At 42.6% G+C, this 15,319-nt stretch overlaps 1 protein-coding gene across 1 annotated transcript in view; it reads right to left on the bottom strand.

The window, feature by feature from the left end:
- The window catches only part of TMEFF2 (transmembrane protein with EGF like and two follistatin like domains 2), a 143,363-nt gene that overhangs the window by 102,518 nt on the left and 25,526 nt on the right, over window positions 1-15,319 (bottom strand). The window contains exons 4-5 of the mRNA XM_042040593.1: window positions 14,871-14,877; window positions 12,532-12,558 (exon numbers count right to left, since the gene is read on the bottom strand). Of these exons, the coding sequence (XP_041896527.1) occupies window positions 12,532-12,558; window positions 14,871-14,877 (34 nt within the window). The remainder of the gene's footprint in view (window positions 1-12,531; window positions 12,559-14,870; window positions 14,878-15,319) is intronic.

Raw genomic sequence — 15,319 nt, 5'->3', positions numbered from 1 at the left:
TGGGGATCTTATGCTCCTTCTTCATCCCTCCAAATTAATAGCATTTCATCAGTTAGTTCTACAATGCCATTAAACACAGAAACAGCAGAGACAACTGAGGCCCTGATCCTGAAGGCACAGCGCTTTTATGGGAAAGGAGAAAATGCAGATTATATGCCTAGCCACCACGTATTATCTAAAACAAATGGGGGTGCATATTCCTAATTATATAGATTGCACCAGTAATCTCTTCAAGAAGATACATCTTGTGTAATACGATGAAAGATTGATTGCTTGTGCCACCATTTTTTTCTGCCCCTAGCAGCTGTTTAATTCCCTAGTTAAGACAGAGCAAAATCCCTCCTTCCTATGAAGTTGAAAAGCAATCTAGCAGGAAAACCTAAAGATGAAGACAGGAAAATATGGTGAAGTAGCCTGGGGAATTCCCAGGGTACTATGTGTAGAGGTTTCTTCCCATTTGTTTATCAACTTTAAGCCTTCTTGTGTTCTGCATTTGTAATTGTTTGCAGATAACTGTAATGCTCTCAAAAGTTACTTCAGATATTCTTTCCAATACATAAATCACTGACAGATTTTCTCATCATTACTTCCAAATTAAGGGTACTTATTTGTCCACCCTAGCACTGGCTTGGGACTGTAACAAATCCTAGATTATTCTCAGTGTAGCTGATCTCTGTAAAACAGGTTTACCTTAACATAACTGCACATGGAAATCAAGAGGTTCTCTTTTAACCAACAAATGTAGCACAGGAGTTGAGATGGAAAGGAAAGGAGGTACCTAAACCTCAGGTAGAGGGTAGATGGATAGGCACAAAGAAAACAGAAAATCCTGTGGAAGACTGCCCGGTACCAGCTCATGCCTGTTAAAACTGCTCTTTTCAAGTAAGAATGAATGCCTAAAACCCAAAACTTTTTACTTCATACATATTATTGTCAATTCAAAAGTGGCTCATGGTAGTGTTTTCAAATAGAAAGGGAATCCAAGAAAATCTTCCTGACAATAGACGGAAAATTTCAGACTAAAAGCAGCTGTTATGCAGCTAAGAGCATCCAGAAAAGGGTTCCTTATAGCAGAGGTGCTAGTGCGTGCTGCACCTTTGTATCCTGAGCCCATAAGTAACACTAATGGGTTCAGAGACAGATTTACTCTACTGGTTTTAAAAGAGTTCCTCTCTGTGTAAAATGCTCTCTTTTCAACAAAAACCCCAAAATTATTGCTGCTGCCTATAGACACTGCTTAGTCATTTGGCACCCTTACCTTTAGGAGATTGATGAAACGTTGAGATTGAGGGCCTCAGATCTAATGAAGCACATTTTTCCAGGATCCCACACCACAGGAAAATGCAACCTTCCCCTGTTGACACAATGGAACCTGGCCTGGCCCAAACACTACCACAGCAAGGGAACAGTCACCACCACAGGGGCAGGAGGAGAAAAACCCCAGGAGGAAACCAGAAAGAACTCCAACAGCAAGGATGGAGCCAGGCTCGGCACGGGCCTGATCCCTGACATCTCATGCTTTGACTGTGTAACTTGCTGGGTGCCCTCAGTTCCCCTCTCCTTTTGGGAAATACAAGGGGTGCAAAAGCAGCTATGGGCAGTATCCAAGGGAGCTGGGTCAGGAGGGGCTTGTGATGACAAAGGTGCCTGGGCAAGTGTCAGTTTTTCCATGCTGCTGTCTAGGTAGATCCCTGGCACACGGACAGCTCAGCCAGGCCATCTTATCCATGAGCTGTGCTGCCACAGTGTCATCTGCTGAGCCTCTCCAGTGCTGCCTGCAAAGGCTTCACAGGGCACTCCTCCTGCCAGCTTTTAAATGGCCCCTGCTGCTGTTCCTGTGCCACCTGAGGGAATGGCAGGACCCTGCCCCTGAAGTTCTGAGCCACTTTGCTGAGCTTTCATTTCCAGCACAGATACACAGGTGCATCATCACCACTGATCCCAGCATACCAGGTCCTGCGAAGAGAGACAGGACACCAGGACACTCCTTGCACAAATGGGGCAGGGGAGACTTGTCCATAGCCCATGGTGTCCTGTACTACGGGTCTGAGTGTCCAGCTGAGAGGGGACAGCACTGCTCTGCCATGCCACAGGACGCTGGAGGCAGGATCCAGGTGACAGCACCCAATACTCACCATGGCAGAGCTCACAGCTTTGCAAACACTCAAATGCTCCATTTCTCAGGGATTGCTATACAAGGGCAGGGGACTGTTCTGCACATTACTAGCAAAAGCTTTCAGAGAGCCAAGGAAGAAAGAAAAGACTAACAACATCTTTCAAAAATATTTGAGAGAACCTGTGCCAAAATCTCCTTGGATGTGTATCCATTACTAAGCACGAGAAGTGAATTGCTGCTGCCATGCAGAGGGTGCTGCTTGCTGGTCACGGTCTAAAAGCACTGATGCAGCAATAAGAACAGCTTAATTGCCAAGAAGCTTCCATATTAATAGCAGAATTTTTGGTCAGAAACACGTGAAAGCCTGTAGGCTTTGGAGCAGTAAAATAGAACTGGGGCCGTATGGTGGCAGAACAAAGTCTGCTGAAGAATTTTGTATTTTCTGCCTTTGATAGGGACTTTCCAGAGCTGTCAGCTGCGCTGCAGAATTAGAAACCTGACATTGCAGCAATCAGTTTTTAGATTTCAAGCTGTTCAAATGACTTGTCTCCAGGGAGGAATATGCAGCATGCAGGAATCAATAGTGGAACAGGTAAAGATCCAGTGTACAAGGGCAGCCGCCCCAACACCACACCACACCCCAGCCAGCCAGGCACATCTGCCAAAAAGAAGTCCTGGGAGAGGATGACAGGAAAACTTGCTCTCTCTCTGAATCAGTACCAGAGGGGTGCTTTAGACAATTCACTACATTTGTGAGATTGCAGCTTGATTGTATTTGCTTCCACCTTACAGATTGATCTTCCACACGCCCTCAGTTCACACTACGCCAGTGCTCCGAGCCACTTGAAGAGATTATAAAAGAGCCTCTTTTATCATATCCTCACCTCTGAATGCGTTACAAGTGACACCGCTTAATTTTAGCCAATCTGAACAGCTAATTAGATGTAAACAGATTGAAAAATTGTATACATGGGACAACTCATTTTTCAAAAGGCCACTAATCTAAACAAACCTGAGTCCGTCAATTCACTTCAACATTTGTCTAAATGAATTACAGCACAGACCTGTCCTGCACTGGCCTTGTGATTCATGTAAGAGGCTTCCTCCTCTTTTGATGAAAATTTCAAGCACTGTACAAAAGAATAAGCTATTTATTTATCAAGGCCCTATTATAACAAATATGAAGATGTCTCTCTGTCTGAGTCTAGTGGACAAGGTATATGAGCCAAAGCAATTCCAGCCTGCCCCAGTACCTTCTCTCTTGCCTCCCAATCACACACACACCACATCAAACACAGGGAAGCTCTCTGTAGTAACAGATACAAATCAAATTCTATTTAATCATCATCAATACTGGTTGGAACTTCAGAGCTCTTTGGGTGTGATCCTCCCCTGGAGAAATGAGGAGGAAAAAAATCCTGGACAGATCCTCCAGAGTCATCTGGTGATCCTCCTCCCCTTTAGGACTCCCTCCAAGCACCAGCTGGAGCAGACCAGTAAATACACTGGGAATCAGGGAAGCAGTGCAGGACAAAGAGAGGCCCAAAGGGGCCCGTCACAACTCAGATGAGATCAGGAGCTACTGAAGTTATCCAGTGCCTGGCAACATAGAGAAGTGTTAGGATGAAATGCACTGTAGTGTGGCCTATTTTTTAATACAGAGCAATTAGCAGAGCATTATGCATGAAGTTTTCCACTTGCTACTAAAGCCCACATTGCTTCCACTACCTGCAGATGTAAATGTACACAGTGAGATGGGAGAGGGCAGAGAAACACACTTGTGTGGATTCTGAAATGAGCAAACACACCCACATAATCAATCCCTTTCTGGACTGCTTAGCACAGCAATCCTGCTGAACAAAATAGGCTAAACTCTGCCTATTTCATGTGTAAACTAATTTATGGTACCTAGAACTAAGGGTCTGCTGAGCATGTTCTTCCATGTGACAGAGGCTCTGGACTTTCAAATTCATCCTCATTTGAGTAGAGCAATGCAGACATCCAAGGGTCAAAACCTCAAGCACTGCAGAATCCTACATAACTTTTAATCACTTACTTCATTGTGCTATTGCCTTCCTTTAAAAACACACATATAAACTTCACTCAGAGTTTGTCTAGCTTTAATTGCCCGCCCAGCATCTCATTAGACCTTTGTCTGTCAGCCTAAAGAGCCCTGCTGCTCGTTTGAGGTCCCCACGCTGGTACTTACTGATGGTGACCTAAGCAACCCCTTCCTTTCCTTTCCCCTGACAAAGCCTAAGGCATCAAAGCTTTCAGGGCTGCATTTGCTCGGCAGCCACGCCCTTGACTGTACACGGCCTGCTTCCCCTCCTTCTCAGGGCCTTTGGAGCTGCAGCCACCTCCTCTGGTAAAGGTGGAGGTACTCTGACATCCTTACTCCTGCTCAAGAGTCTGATTCGTAAACATACCAGTGGCCCTTTGCCGTGCTGCGTTTGCAGAGCACTCTCTACCAAAACTCAGCTTTCTTTGGAGCATCACTGTTCCCAGTGGCGTTTTCCCACTCACTTTCTGCTTTCTTGTCTTTGCTCTGTGGTTGAGGCTTTATGTTTGGCCACATTAAAGGACTTGTACCAGAGTACAAGTGGTGTAAATCAGAGCGGGTTGAAACAGTGAACCACTCATTTCTTATTTCCCCAGAGATACCTTTTGATACCTGATCAGTGAGAAAAGTATGTGCCCACCTAGGCCACTGCTAAAACAAACAAATAAATAAAGAGCATAAGGCTGATCGCTTTGCTGTCCATCTAACAATGATAAATCCACTTGTAATTACATCCTGAAAGGCAGCTTCTACTCCGCTAATTGCATACCACGTCAATTTTGCATGATTCTTGTTCCTTAATCATAGTGTCATGTAGCAGCATGCCAAATGCTTCACCGACATCCACGTACACTATATCAACCAAACTTGTAGCTTCATAAATAACATTTCAATTAGTTGACAGAATCTATTACATCAGCCCATATTGCTCAGCATTAATTCTCATTTATTTCTTTATTGAGCAGGTCTGGGACTGCATGCCCTGTTCTACCTCAATCAATGTCAGATTGGCAGGCCTATAAATATCTGACGTTTTCCCCCCCCTTTACTCTTTTTAATACCTACACATGTACATTCTCTCAGACCTTTAGAACTTTCCCATGTTCTTGGGTTTATGAATAACCAACATTAAAATTCCTCAACTAGCTTTCTTTACACTGCTACCTGCAAGATATATGGGGCTGCAGGGGTAAAAAGAGACCTGCTTTGGTATCTGCTTTTTTAATGGGCTTAAATAGGCACCATCATTATCTAACTCTCATGCAGGTAGAACAAATGGGATCAAGAAGTCCAAGGCATTAAAAAATTCACCTGAAATAACATGGAATGGTTTTGACTCTTCTTCCCTGAGTTGTGGTATTTTCGTGCCTCAGTTTAGAGATCTCCCTACTGTCAAACACTTTGAGCTTCTATTCAAGAATTCTCCTGAGCAACAAGCAAAATGTTTATTTTAAATTAGAAACTAAGCATTTTCTACAAAGCTATTAAAAAACCTGGGCTAAAAGACTTGTGGCAACATCTTAAGAACTGGTAATGCTCTCCCATAAAATTCTAACTCATCTGGATTTGATTATGAGCTGCTCTGGATTCCTGGGCTTGCACCACACTCATTAAGCTTGTCCTCTGTGTGTGTGCATTTACATGAAGTAGGTGGCTGTCTCCAGTTTGCTAAGTCTCTAGGAATCAGTTGTGCCCTTCCTGCAGATAAGCTCCCACTGACTTCAAAAATAGCAGGCAAAATTTCTGGTTTCATTTCCCAGTCTCTGAAAGGAAAGAAAATGTCTTAGACAAAAGGGAATTTAAACATCCAGGGCAGAATGTATTAAATTTGCCAGATGCAGCTGAGGTCTGAAATGCAGGAGTCACAGAAAGAAAATACATGAACCTTTAGAGAGACTTGGCAGTTCTCATCCCATTTGTTATTTTTTAAGATCTCATGAGAGCATCTAACAAAATCCCGTGTCACACCAAAACCGGTTCAAAGCGAGTGCACAGTGAATCAGCTTCTTCAATCACTAAACCTCAGAATATATAATGACGAGATGCATAAGGATCTGAAGTGGTTCTGGTCAGTCCCAGGCTGCCTCAGATCTCACTTGTGCAAAACATCCACATTCAGAAGGAAAATTCAAAAGTCAATGGCATTTAAGCATGTGATAGAAATGAGGCACGTGCTTGAACACGTGCTCTTGCCCCATGAAATAAGGTGTTTGTAGAATGCTTGGAAGAGCCATTTGAAAGTTAAAACCAATTTCTTTTCTCTGTGGAAGAAATCCCTGCATAAAAAAGCAGAACAGTGGGCTAGATTTGCCTCTCACTGTCATCATGGCTAATCTCTAGTGACTCCACAGTTGTCACAAGGAAAATTAATCCAGGTTTACAGAGATGTAGCAGACAAATCTAGACCATGACATCTCTCTCTTGCTGTGTTTACAAGAACAGACCAATAAATGAGTATTTGTGATCGAGCGCTCCCTTTTTAATCTGTTTGCTGGAGTATCATAGGATTTGTTTGATGATTTCATGACTTAGTTATTCATGGATTTACAGATTGCACGATTAGACAGCACATTTTGGATTTTTTTTTCTCTGTTTCTATGCAGAGAAGCAATTTTGACTTCTAAAGCAAAACCAGGGCATCCTCAGTATTTTTTGATGTAGGTGAGCATCTTCCATTCATAGAATCCCTGTGTAGCTCTGAACTACTTACACAAAGTGCCAAAAACCTAAAGGATTGCATAATGCAGGAAAGAGGCTATGAATGAACGTCATTCATACTTCTCGCCTACAGAAGTCTGGGGATCTTCATGGCATCTTCTATTCATTTTCTCCAGTTTTGCATGAATGGCTGAAAACGGGCCACAACTCTTTCACTACCCGTCAGCTGTTCCCCGTGGCATTCCTCAGTGTCGACAGCCTGCTTGATGGGACCAGGAACACAGCAAGGACTTCTGCCCATCAATAACACAGCAAGCACAGGTACAGAATGCACCACTTTTCATTGGGTCTTTGCATTCTAGCTTCAGGAGCAGCACACAAAACACAGGAAGAACCCAGGCAACTAAATCCAAACCCAACATCTTCCAGGGCTGGTACATTATCTATAACCCTGGAGAGCTTCTAGGAGATATGGGGATTTGCTCAAACATCTCAGCCTAGCAGGGTCAATGAGCTCAGTACTTAGCTCAAATGAGAGCCTAAGAGAAATCCAAAAACTGGTATCCTGGTCATCTCCATACCTTCCTAGGATTTTCTGAAACTGCTACTGCACCCTACCCAGCACAAAATGCCCCGGGCAGGGGTCTAGAAGTCAGGCACTTGTGAATGCCCAAGTGCTTCTCTTCTAGTCCACAAAAACATATGGGAACTTCATCCTTTCCTGATTTTTAAAGGCCACAAAGAGACATGAACTGCCTTTCCCTGACCTAACTCTTATATAGGTCAGATGAGCACCAGCCCTGAACTGGAAGTCATGTAATCATGTTAGGACAGCGAAGAGCCTGAGCTAATAAACCCGGCCTTTCAAAGAGCTTATTGGTTTGGGCTCAGTGCCATGCTGAGGTTAACAAGGTAAAAACCCGTTTAACAAAGGAGACATATTTGACCATCCACAGTTAGGTCAATCATTTAAGATTTAAACATTCCCTCCAGAGGTATTTACCCAGTCAGTGCACGTTGCTTACAGTTGATTCTGGACATTCTGATGCTGCTTTAAATTATATCTCCCAAATCAAATTAGGGTAAAAGAAGCTTTCCTATTTCCTTACTGCAGTTGACAATTGCACATGGGGTCAGCAAATATTCTAAATTCACGTGAGAGAAGCTTGAATCACCTATTAAACCCAGGAAAAGCATCTGTAGCTCAAAATATGAACACCTTTCCAAGGCTAAACTAGAACAGCCAGAGTATTCTGTATATTGGGAACATGTGTGTATGTGTGTGTTTATCAGCACTGCATTTTATACAGTGCTTCATTCAAACCAATATACGCTCCAGGTTTTATGGTGTATTTTGGCTCAAGTGTGATTGCTAGGACAGCGTTTACAGCAATATTCACCGTGTTCTGCATAGGCCTGCCCATCAATCAACACTGTAATAAAACAGAAAGGGAAATCACTGGAAAAGCAGCAGAGCTCCTGAATTCAAGTAAGCCATACAAAAACAGCATGGAGACAAATGCAAATGCAGCTGGGTCAAAGTAGCCATTTACCCGTTGATTAAAGGAAAAAAAAAAGTATATACATGCTGCATTACGGTTTGCCTTAAAAAAAATAACATAGGCTTCAAAGTGTTAATTTTTTCCTCCCTATTTTCTCTGGGTTAGTGTCTCAAGATGACTGCTGCTCCATACAGATTTATAATATGTATGTGTTTATTCACACATCTCTAAGTCAACAGGAAAGGCAGACCAGAATACCAAATCTATCATTAAATCTACATGTTGGCACCTACAAAGAGCTGCAGGACTTCATTTTTTTTCCAGCTAAGATTGAAAGAACGAACAAACAAACAAGCCACGCTCATCCTTAAAATACACACACAAAGCAAGAGAGGCAGAGAGAGGCGGAAAAGAAGGTGGCTTGTAAGGTTGTTGGTTTTCAGGTTTGTCTAACAGATCAGGAATAAATTTAAGAGCAGTATAATCTCTGAATCTTTCTGGATGTCATATGGGTTTGCTGACAAACATTGGGGTTCAAAAGCCCCAGCACTGGCTTGGCTCTGAAGCAGCATGTGCTATTCCCAATTCAGACACTGAAGCGTGATGCAGCTTCCAGCCCTTGCCCAGCTTGGATATCCAGACTGCTTCACAGTTTTTATTTCTCTCCCTCTCTGTGAAGAAGTGCCTCACAGTGTCAGGGTGTACCATGCTGGAGTCCTAATCTTAGAATTAGCATCTAGATGCTACTGTAAAATAAATGGTGATGATGGTATTGATGAATTATCACTCGTTTGGTTGGTTTATTTTAATTTTGCTTTATTCTAGATCATAAAGAATTAACATAAATTCAAACTAGGATAAGATCTGTGTACCTAGGACCCCATAGAATTCCCACTGAAGTCATCAGGACTTGAACGGAAATTGAAGGAGATTCTGAAACTAATTCAAGGTAGGTGCTTATGCACTGCCATGGAGGGGGTCACAGCAACACCCAGCGTGACAGTCACCCCCAGTGAATCCATCAGACTGTGAATGAAAGCCAGTCAACAGAGCTGGGAGTGCAGACAATGCAGGGAGGGCAAAGAAGTGCTCAGTGTGAAAATGAAACCAAGGAGAGATGTTCTTAGCCCATTAAGAGCTATAATGAAATACAGCATCTTGAGTTTGTTGCTGTTAGAAGGAAGCCAGGAAACGAGCAAGAATTCATTACAAAGCTGCTCAAGACCAAAACATGAATCATTGGGTTCTAAAAAAACCCAGTTGTCTAGAGAACGGCATAGATGAAAATGAATGGAATCTCTTTAAATTACTCTCTGTATAAAGTCTTTCACATCCATCCTTTCTGGCTTTCTGATTAGTATCTTTCTGGGATATGGGTTTTTAAATAATTCCACACCATACTCCCAGCTTCTGCAATCAAAACACTGAAATGGCTCTTGATTCTGCATTTTTCATCTTCATTTACAGGGAAAAGTGTCTTCTGCAGTAAGAAACTCGAACACCTACTGTCCTACCCATCTACTGGGTATCCCCAAAAGTGTATGCTGAAGGGTCAGTAATCAAATGAGATTAAGATCTCCTCATCACTTTACAAATAAGGGGACTTTTATATGTTATTGCTGCATAGAAGAGGATTAAATCACCTCTGGAAAGCCCTCAAGATCAGTAAAATGCTGAAAAGCTGGGACCTCTCTGATGTCAGCATCCCTGATAGGAGAGCAAAAAACCCCAAATCCCACACAGTAAATTGAGAAGACTTCCCTGCAAACCCAGATGGGAAACACAGCCTCTGGCTGTTTTGTTCATGCTCTGACCAGTGTCCTGAGAAAAGGAGGCTTGTATGACCACATGGTGTGCTTATCTGCATCTGTCCCTTGCACCAACCCCTTTCCAGCTCTTCTGAGCCCTTTAGCAATTATAGCTTCATGTGAAAAGCTCCACTGAAGGAGCAGCAGTATTGGGAGCTGAACTGGTGTCAGTCATGGGGGAAACCACCTGGAAAGTTGCCATGTTTTAAGAACCAGAAAAACACAACTTGAATTAATTTGTTACTGGATATGTACCTCATCAGACCAAAGAAATCCAACCAAGAGATACAAGCCTGTTGAAAACTTGGTTCCCTTATCTCCCAGCTGGCTGGCTGGCAGGGTCCCTGTGGCAGGAGTTCTGATAAAAAAGATGCTGCACTGGTTACTCTGTTAACTGAGACCGCTTAGAGAAGCACAAGAAAGAAAGAATTTTCAGGAAAAATCAGAAACACAAGATTGCCTAAGACCTCAGGCTTCTTATGGGAACATGCCCCACTCATGACTGCTGGAGTGGATTTTACAAGGCTTACTGTGATGACATCCAAAATTTATTACAGCTTTTACAACAAGACCATGTCTAGTAAAGAGTGATGTAGTGACAGTATTTACTTGTCTGGATTTAGCTTCTTTGGCTTCTTAGGGCACATAAATATACTTTTGTACTTCAAGAACAGCCATAGCTGCCTACTAAATCTTGAATAATACAAGGCAGCTTTGTAGACCTTTAAACACATGTCCCAACTTGCTTCCGTCTCATTCACAAATCTGCTTCCTTACTACCTGCGCAATCAGCCCCAAGGCCCTGCTCTGCTCATCTTCTGCCGACCTTAACTTCTAAAATGAAACTGTTTGGAAATCATGCTTTTTAACTCCTATGCTTTCTGAGAATGGAATTCATTACCTTCAGAAAGTGGCCAAGTTTGTTTTCCCACCTCCTCAGTTACCAAACAAAGTGAAAACCTTATCTGTCTTCCTTGATACGTGCGTGATGAATTTCGTACAACTTCATTCGAAAACCAATTTATTGACCATTGGTGTGTAAATCCTATCATACATATAAATCAAATTGTAAATTTCTGATAAGCACTGAAAAAGGTATTTTTCTGGTGTAATGGTTTAAAAAGACAATTTACAAGGACATCAGAGTAAAATAGGAATAGCTGGAAAAAACTAGCAATATTTCACGTTGCAGTTTTTGGGGAGCCAGACTTGAAACATCTTGAAGTGTCCTGAGTTCCAGAAAACAGCCTGAGTCTGATGTCAGAAAATCAGCCCCCTTGAAGTGCCTCATGCTCATGTTGTTGACCTTTTCACAGGTAAAAATAATATGTTCCATACACATTGTGCTTGCTGATATCCTGGTTACCAAAATTAAACAAGGACTAGGGGATACTTTGCCAAGTAACGTGACTGCATTTGAAAAACCTGAACCCAACCAGGAGCAGCCACAAAACTGGGTCAGGGCCCAGCCCTGCTGTCTGTGTCATGCCAAAAGCTGGCTCAGCTGCTGGTGGCTGCCCCAGCCAGAGGAGCCCAGCAGCCTCCCCGCCTGATGCTGGCCTTGCCCTTGCCCTGCCATGGGGCTCCTTGAGCTTATCAGGGAGCTGGGGCAGAATGAAGGGAACTCTCAAGGACAACCTTCCCCAGGTACCCAGACTAGCCCTGGCCCTCCCAGGGAAGCCTGACCTACAAGCCCTAAAAGTCACACTCCCTACCCCGAGGCAGTGCACTACCCAGACCCAACACTTGTGCTTCCAAGAAGGACTGCTGTCAGGCAAGCAAATCCATTAATGACTGCAGCAAGAAATAAAAAAAATAAACCCAAAATAAACCCCAACTTAAATGCTAGTTTACCTACATTTTACAGTATTCCCCATATGCCACAAAGGGCTCAGGCTATTTCCACATTCAGTTTTGCTGTTGCTGTTCTTATAAAAACACATTCTTCTTTCCCTGTGACATTTCTTCATATCTTTGAAAGAATGCTCTCTGCTACCACAAAATATTTGGCTTGAATCCTCCAGTGAGGAGGAGCCAAGGGTTTGGCTCATGTTTTAAAAACAAAAGAAATATTACCCTAAACATAAAACAAATGAGTGCAACTGTAACAGTAGATGGAGATAGAGCTCCTAGCACAACCTATGAATAATTCCAAGTCCTATTAGAAGTAACACAGCTTTCTGAATTTCCCTAGAAAACAGCATGTCATGATTAGGTTCCAGCTTGACTGAAATGCAAAATACCACTTTTTTCAAAGACAGAGCTGAACGAAAGACAATATGTAGTGCAACAACTAAATTGCAAAGCATATTCACTCAGAATCCGAAATTGTGGAAGACAATGTGTGTACACAAAAGTACAGAGATATTAAAAGAGGGCTCTTACCTCCGTCCCCAGATCCTGAGCCAGCATCTGAAAAAAGAACAGAAAGAAATTTACATTCATGTGCTCCAGTATGTCCTGTGAGCATGCAAAGCAAGGCTTCAGTGAAGTGTACTACAGTGTACCTCGTGTTAGATGGCATCCCTGGGTAAATTATAGAGATCTAATCTGAATGTAATTCACTCAAGCCATCTTTCTTGTGTTTCCATTTCTTTTTTTTTCTTCAAAGTCTCTGTATCAGATGAAAATAACGTAAGCCATAGAATACTGCAATGTCCTTAGCAATCTCTAATTTGTTTTGTTGTATTTAGACCGATATATCTTTGTTATCAACAGTTGTGCAAAGTTATTCCACTTGGTCAATACCAAATCCTCACCAAGGAAATATTTTAAAATCCATTTGTTTGAGAAGACACCAATTGTAAATTCATATCATTATCTTTAGAAAACAGTGACATCAGATCATAACTAGCTGGAATAAACCATTAAATTACTACTATTCAAAGTCATCAGATAAATTATTAAAATGCCATTTTTCTCAAGGTTGTTGCTGAGTTTCAAAACTGTTGCTGAGTGCTTTCTTTTTCCTCTGCTCGACATTTTGTTGCCTGGAATGATGAGAGTCACAAACTTAGAAAGTGCAACATCACAAAATTGCCAAGCCCAGAGCTTCAGTAAGAAACTTTGTAAGCAAGGCAAAGCACGGAAATGCACTCATGTAGGGTTACCAAAAATAACACCAAAGAGTAGTTTCTTCTGCAGGGAAGGGAGGGTGGCTGCCATCCTATCCTTCCCCTTAGTGCAACAGTTATGCCTTTATCAGCATCACGATTAAGCGAAAGAGTTTGGAAAAGCTGCTTTGGGATCAAAGTACCCTATGAACTGTTAGATCTCATTTACTGACAGCAAGGTCTGGTGGATCTGAACTTGCACATGCCATCACTGCTCAAAACTAAGAAAGAAAAAGAAAATTCTTTGCTAAATAATTTGTTGCAAGAATTGCTTCAAATGGTAGATTTATCCAGCAAGGCTGCGAAGGACAGATGCAAAAGGTGGCTGAAAAGGGGAATAGAAATAATGGTGTTTTCCCAGCGACCATGTCCTGAATTTTCCCGATCTCATCTTTTGTCCTGATGCTCCTTCCCAAATGAACTGCTGAGGAAAGAGCAAAGAAAGGTGTCTGCATTGCAGAGCCCTCATGGCTCTGGGAAGTGCTGCTTTTCCAGGTGTGACAGATCTCCCCAGCACGGAAGAAGAAATGAACATCTGCTCTCGCCTGCCTGCCACAGTGAGCCACCACGTTCTCTGGCTCCCTGGAGGAAAAGGACCTCGTGTTTCGCCTCCTGCCCCACCCTTCAGTGCCCAGACCCCTGCCAGGCATGGCCACAAGGGCTGCTCACTGCCACTTCTCCCAGAAGCCCAGGTCTCTTCTGGGGGTTCTTGAGCACCCTCTCTCTCTGCCCCATCCCATAGGGAAAACCTAAGGAAAACGGCTGCTCCCCTCTCAACTGAACTCCTCCTTGAAAGAAGGAAAAAGAGGCCAAAGACCTTGATCAAGACTTCAGGAAAACTTTTTTTCCCCCCCCTTCTCTGTTTCTGAAATCCACAATGTATTTCAAAGGAACGCTGCCAACACAGTCATTGCCAGCAGGCAAACAAGTTTCAGAAAAGTTGTAGCAATGTGCGGAAATTATCCCTTTAATCAAAACGTTTGAACCCAGAAAAGACCAGTTGCTGTGCTGAGAGAATTTACTAAGTTGAACAAATCCTACACCACAGTAGGTTTTGTCAGCCTGAACTCCATTTAATACCAATTTATGGACAAAAAAATTGCAGCATATGTTTTTTTCTTCTTGAAAATTGTCAGGTAACAGCTTCAGAGAAGAACAACATTTCCAGGGAAAGGAGTTTATTTTCTCTCAGGTGTATGAAACATGAAATTACTGAACTGAAAAAAGTTTGTCTAATGTACTTTTTATTGACTCCTCCATCCTCAGCCAAGAAAAAATTCTGCTTTAAGTTTAAAGAACTCTCTCAAGAACAAAGGCTTACTCCTGCTCTTTTCAAGTCAACTTCACTGCCCACCTCTAACAGATACTGAGCACAAAACAAAAACATCAAGAACTCCTGCACATAAGCAACTCGGTTTTCCTGACATATTTTGCTCATTCACCTTTCTACCTGTTCCATAAAAGCTGAGATATAAACAGCTCACGAGGCTCAGAGTTAAGCAAAGCTGTCTTATATGCCAGTCAGTTTTCACAAGGTGGCACAGACCTGTTTGTTTTGTGTGCTTTGGACTAAATCTTCAGCTGGTGTAAATTGGGAGGACTCATTACAACCAGTGGTCTGGTTCCTGTACCAGCTAGGAATCTGGCCCTATAAGGTTAAGGAAAAACCTAAGAAACTGGATTGCAGGCAATAATGCTCCAGTTCTCTCCAGATTATGGAGAGGTTTGTGGTAATCCAGATGCCCATTTATCAGACATCTGCTCACTTAATCTGTTACCAGTTCACTTGTCATAACAGCTCAGAAGTGTACGCAGGGCACAGGATGATCAGGAGCACAAGATACAAATTAAAAAAGAAATCTATTTCTGTGCTGAACTCTTCCAAACAGTGCCAGGGGTACAGTGTATCATGGACTGTGAGCCTATACTAAGTTACTGTCATAGGTTAGCAAGCGTAGTCCCGGAAGGGACGTCCTTGCTAAGGGGTGCTTACAGTTTCCTCTGGGAACTGACAGAACCTATCAGCTGGCCAGTTTGAATATGGACAATTCTCTAAGCCA

Source organism: Corvus kubaryi, unplaced genomic scaffold (genome assembly GCF_017639235.1).
Source record: "Corvus kubaryi isolate FWS band 111438036 unplaced genomic scaffold, C.kubaryi_AGA036_p1.0 37396, whole genome shotgun sequence".
Classification (NCBI taxonomy): domain Eukaryota; kingdom Metazoa; phylum Chordata; class Aves; order Passeriformes; family Corvidae; genus Corvus; species Corvus kubaryi.
This window is presented reverse-complemented; position numbering and strand designations above follow the sequence as displayed.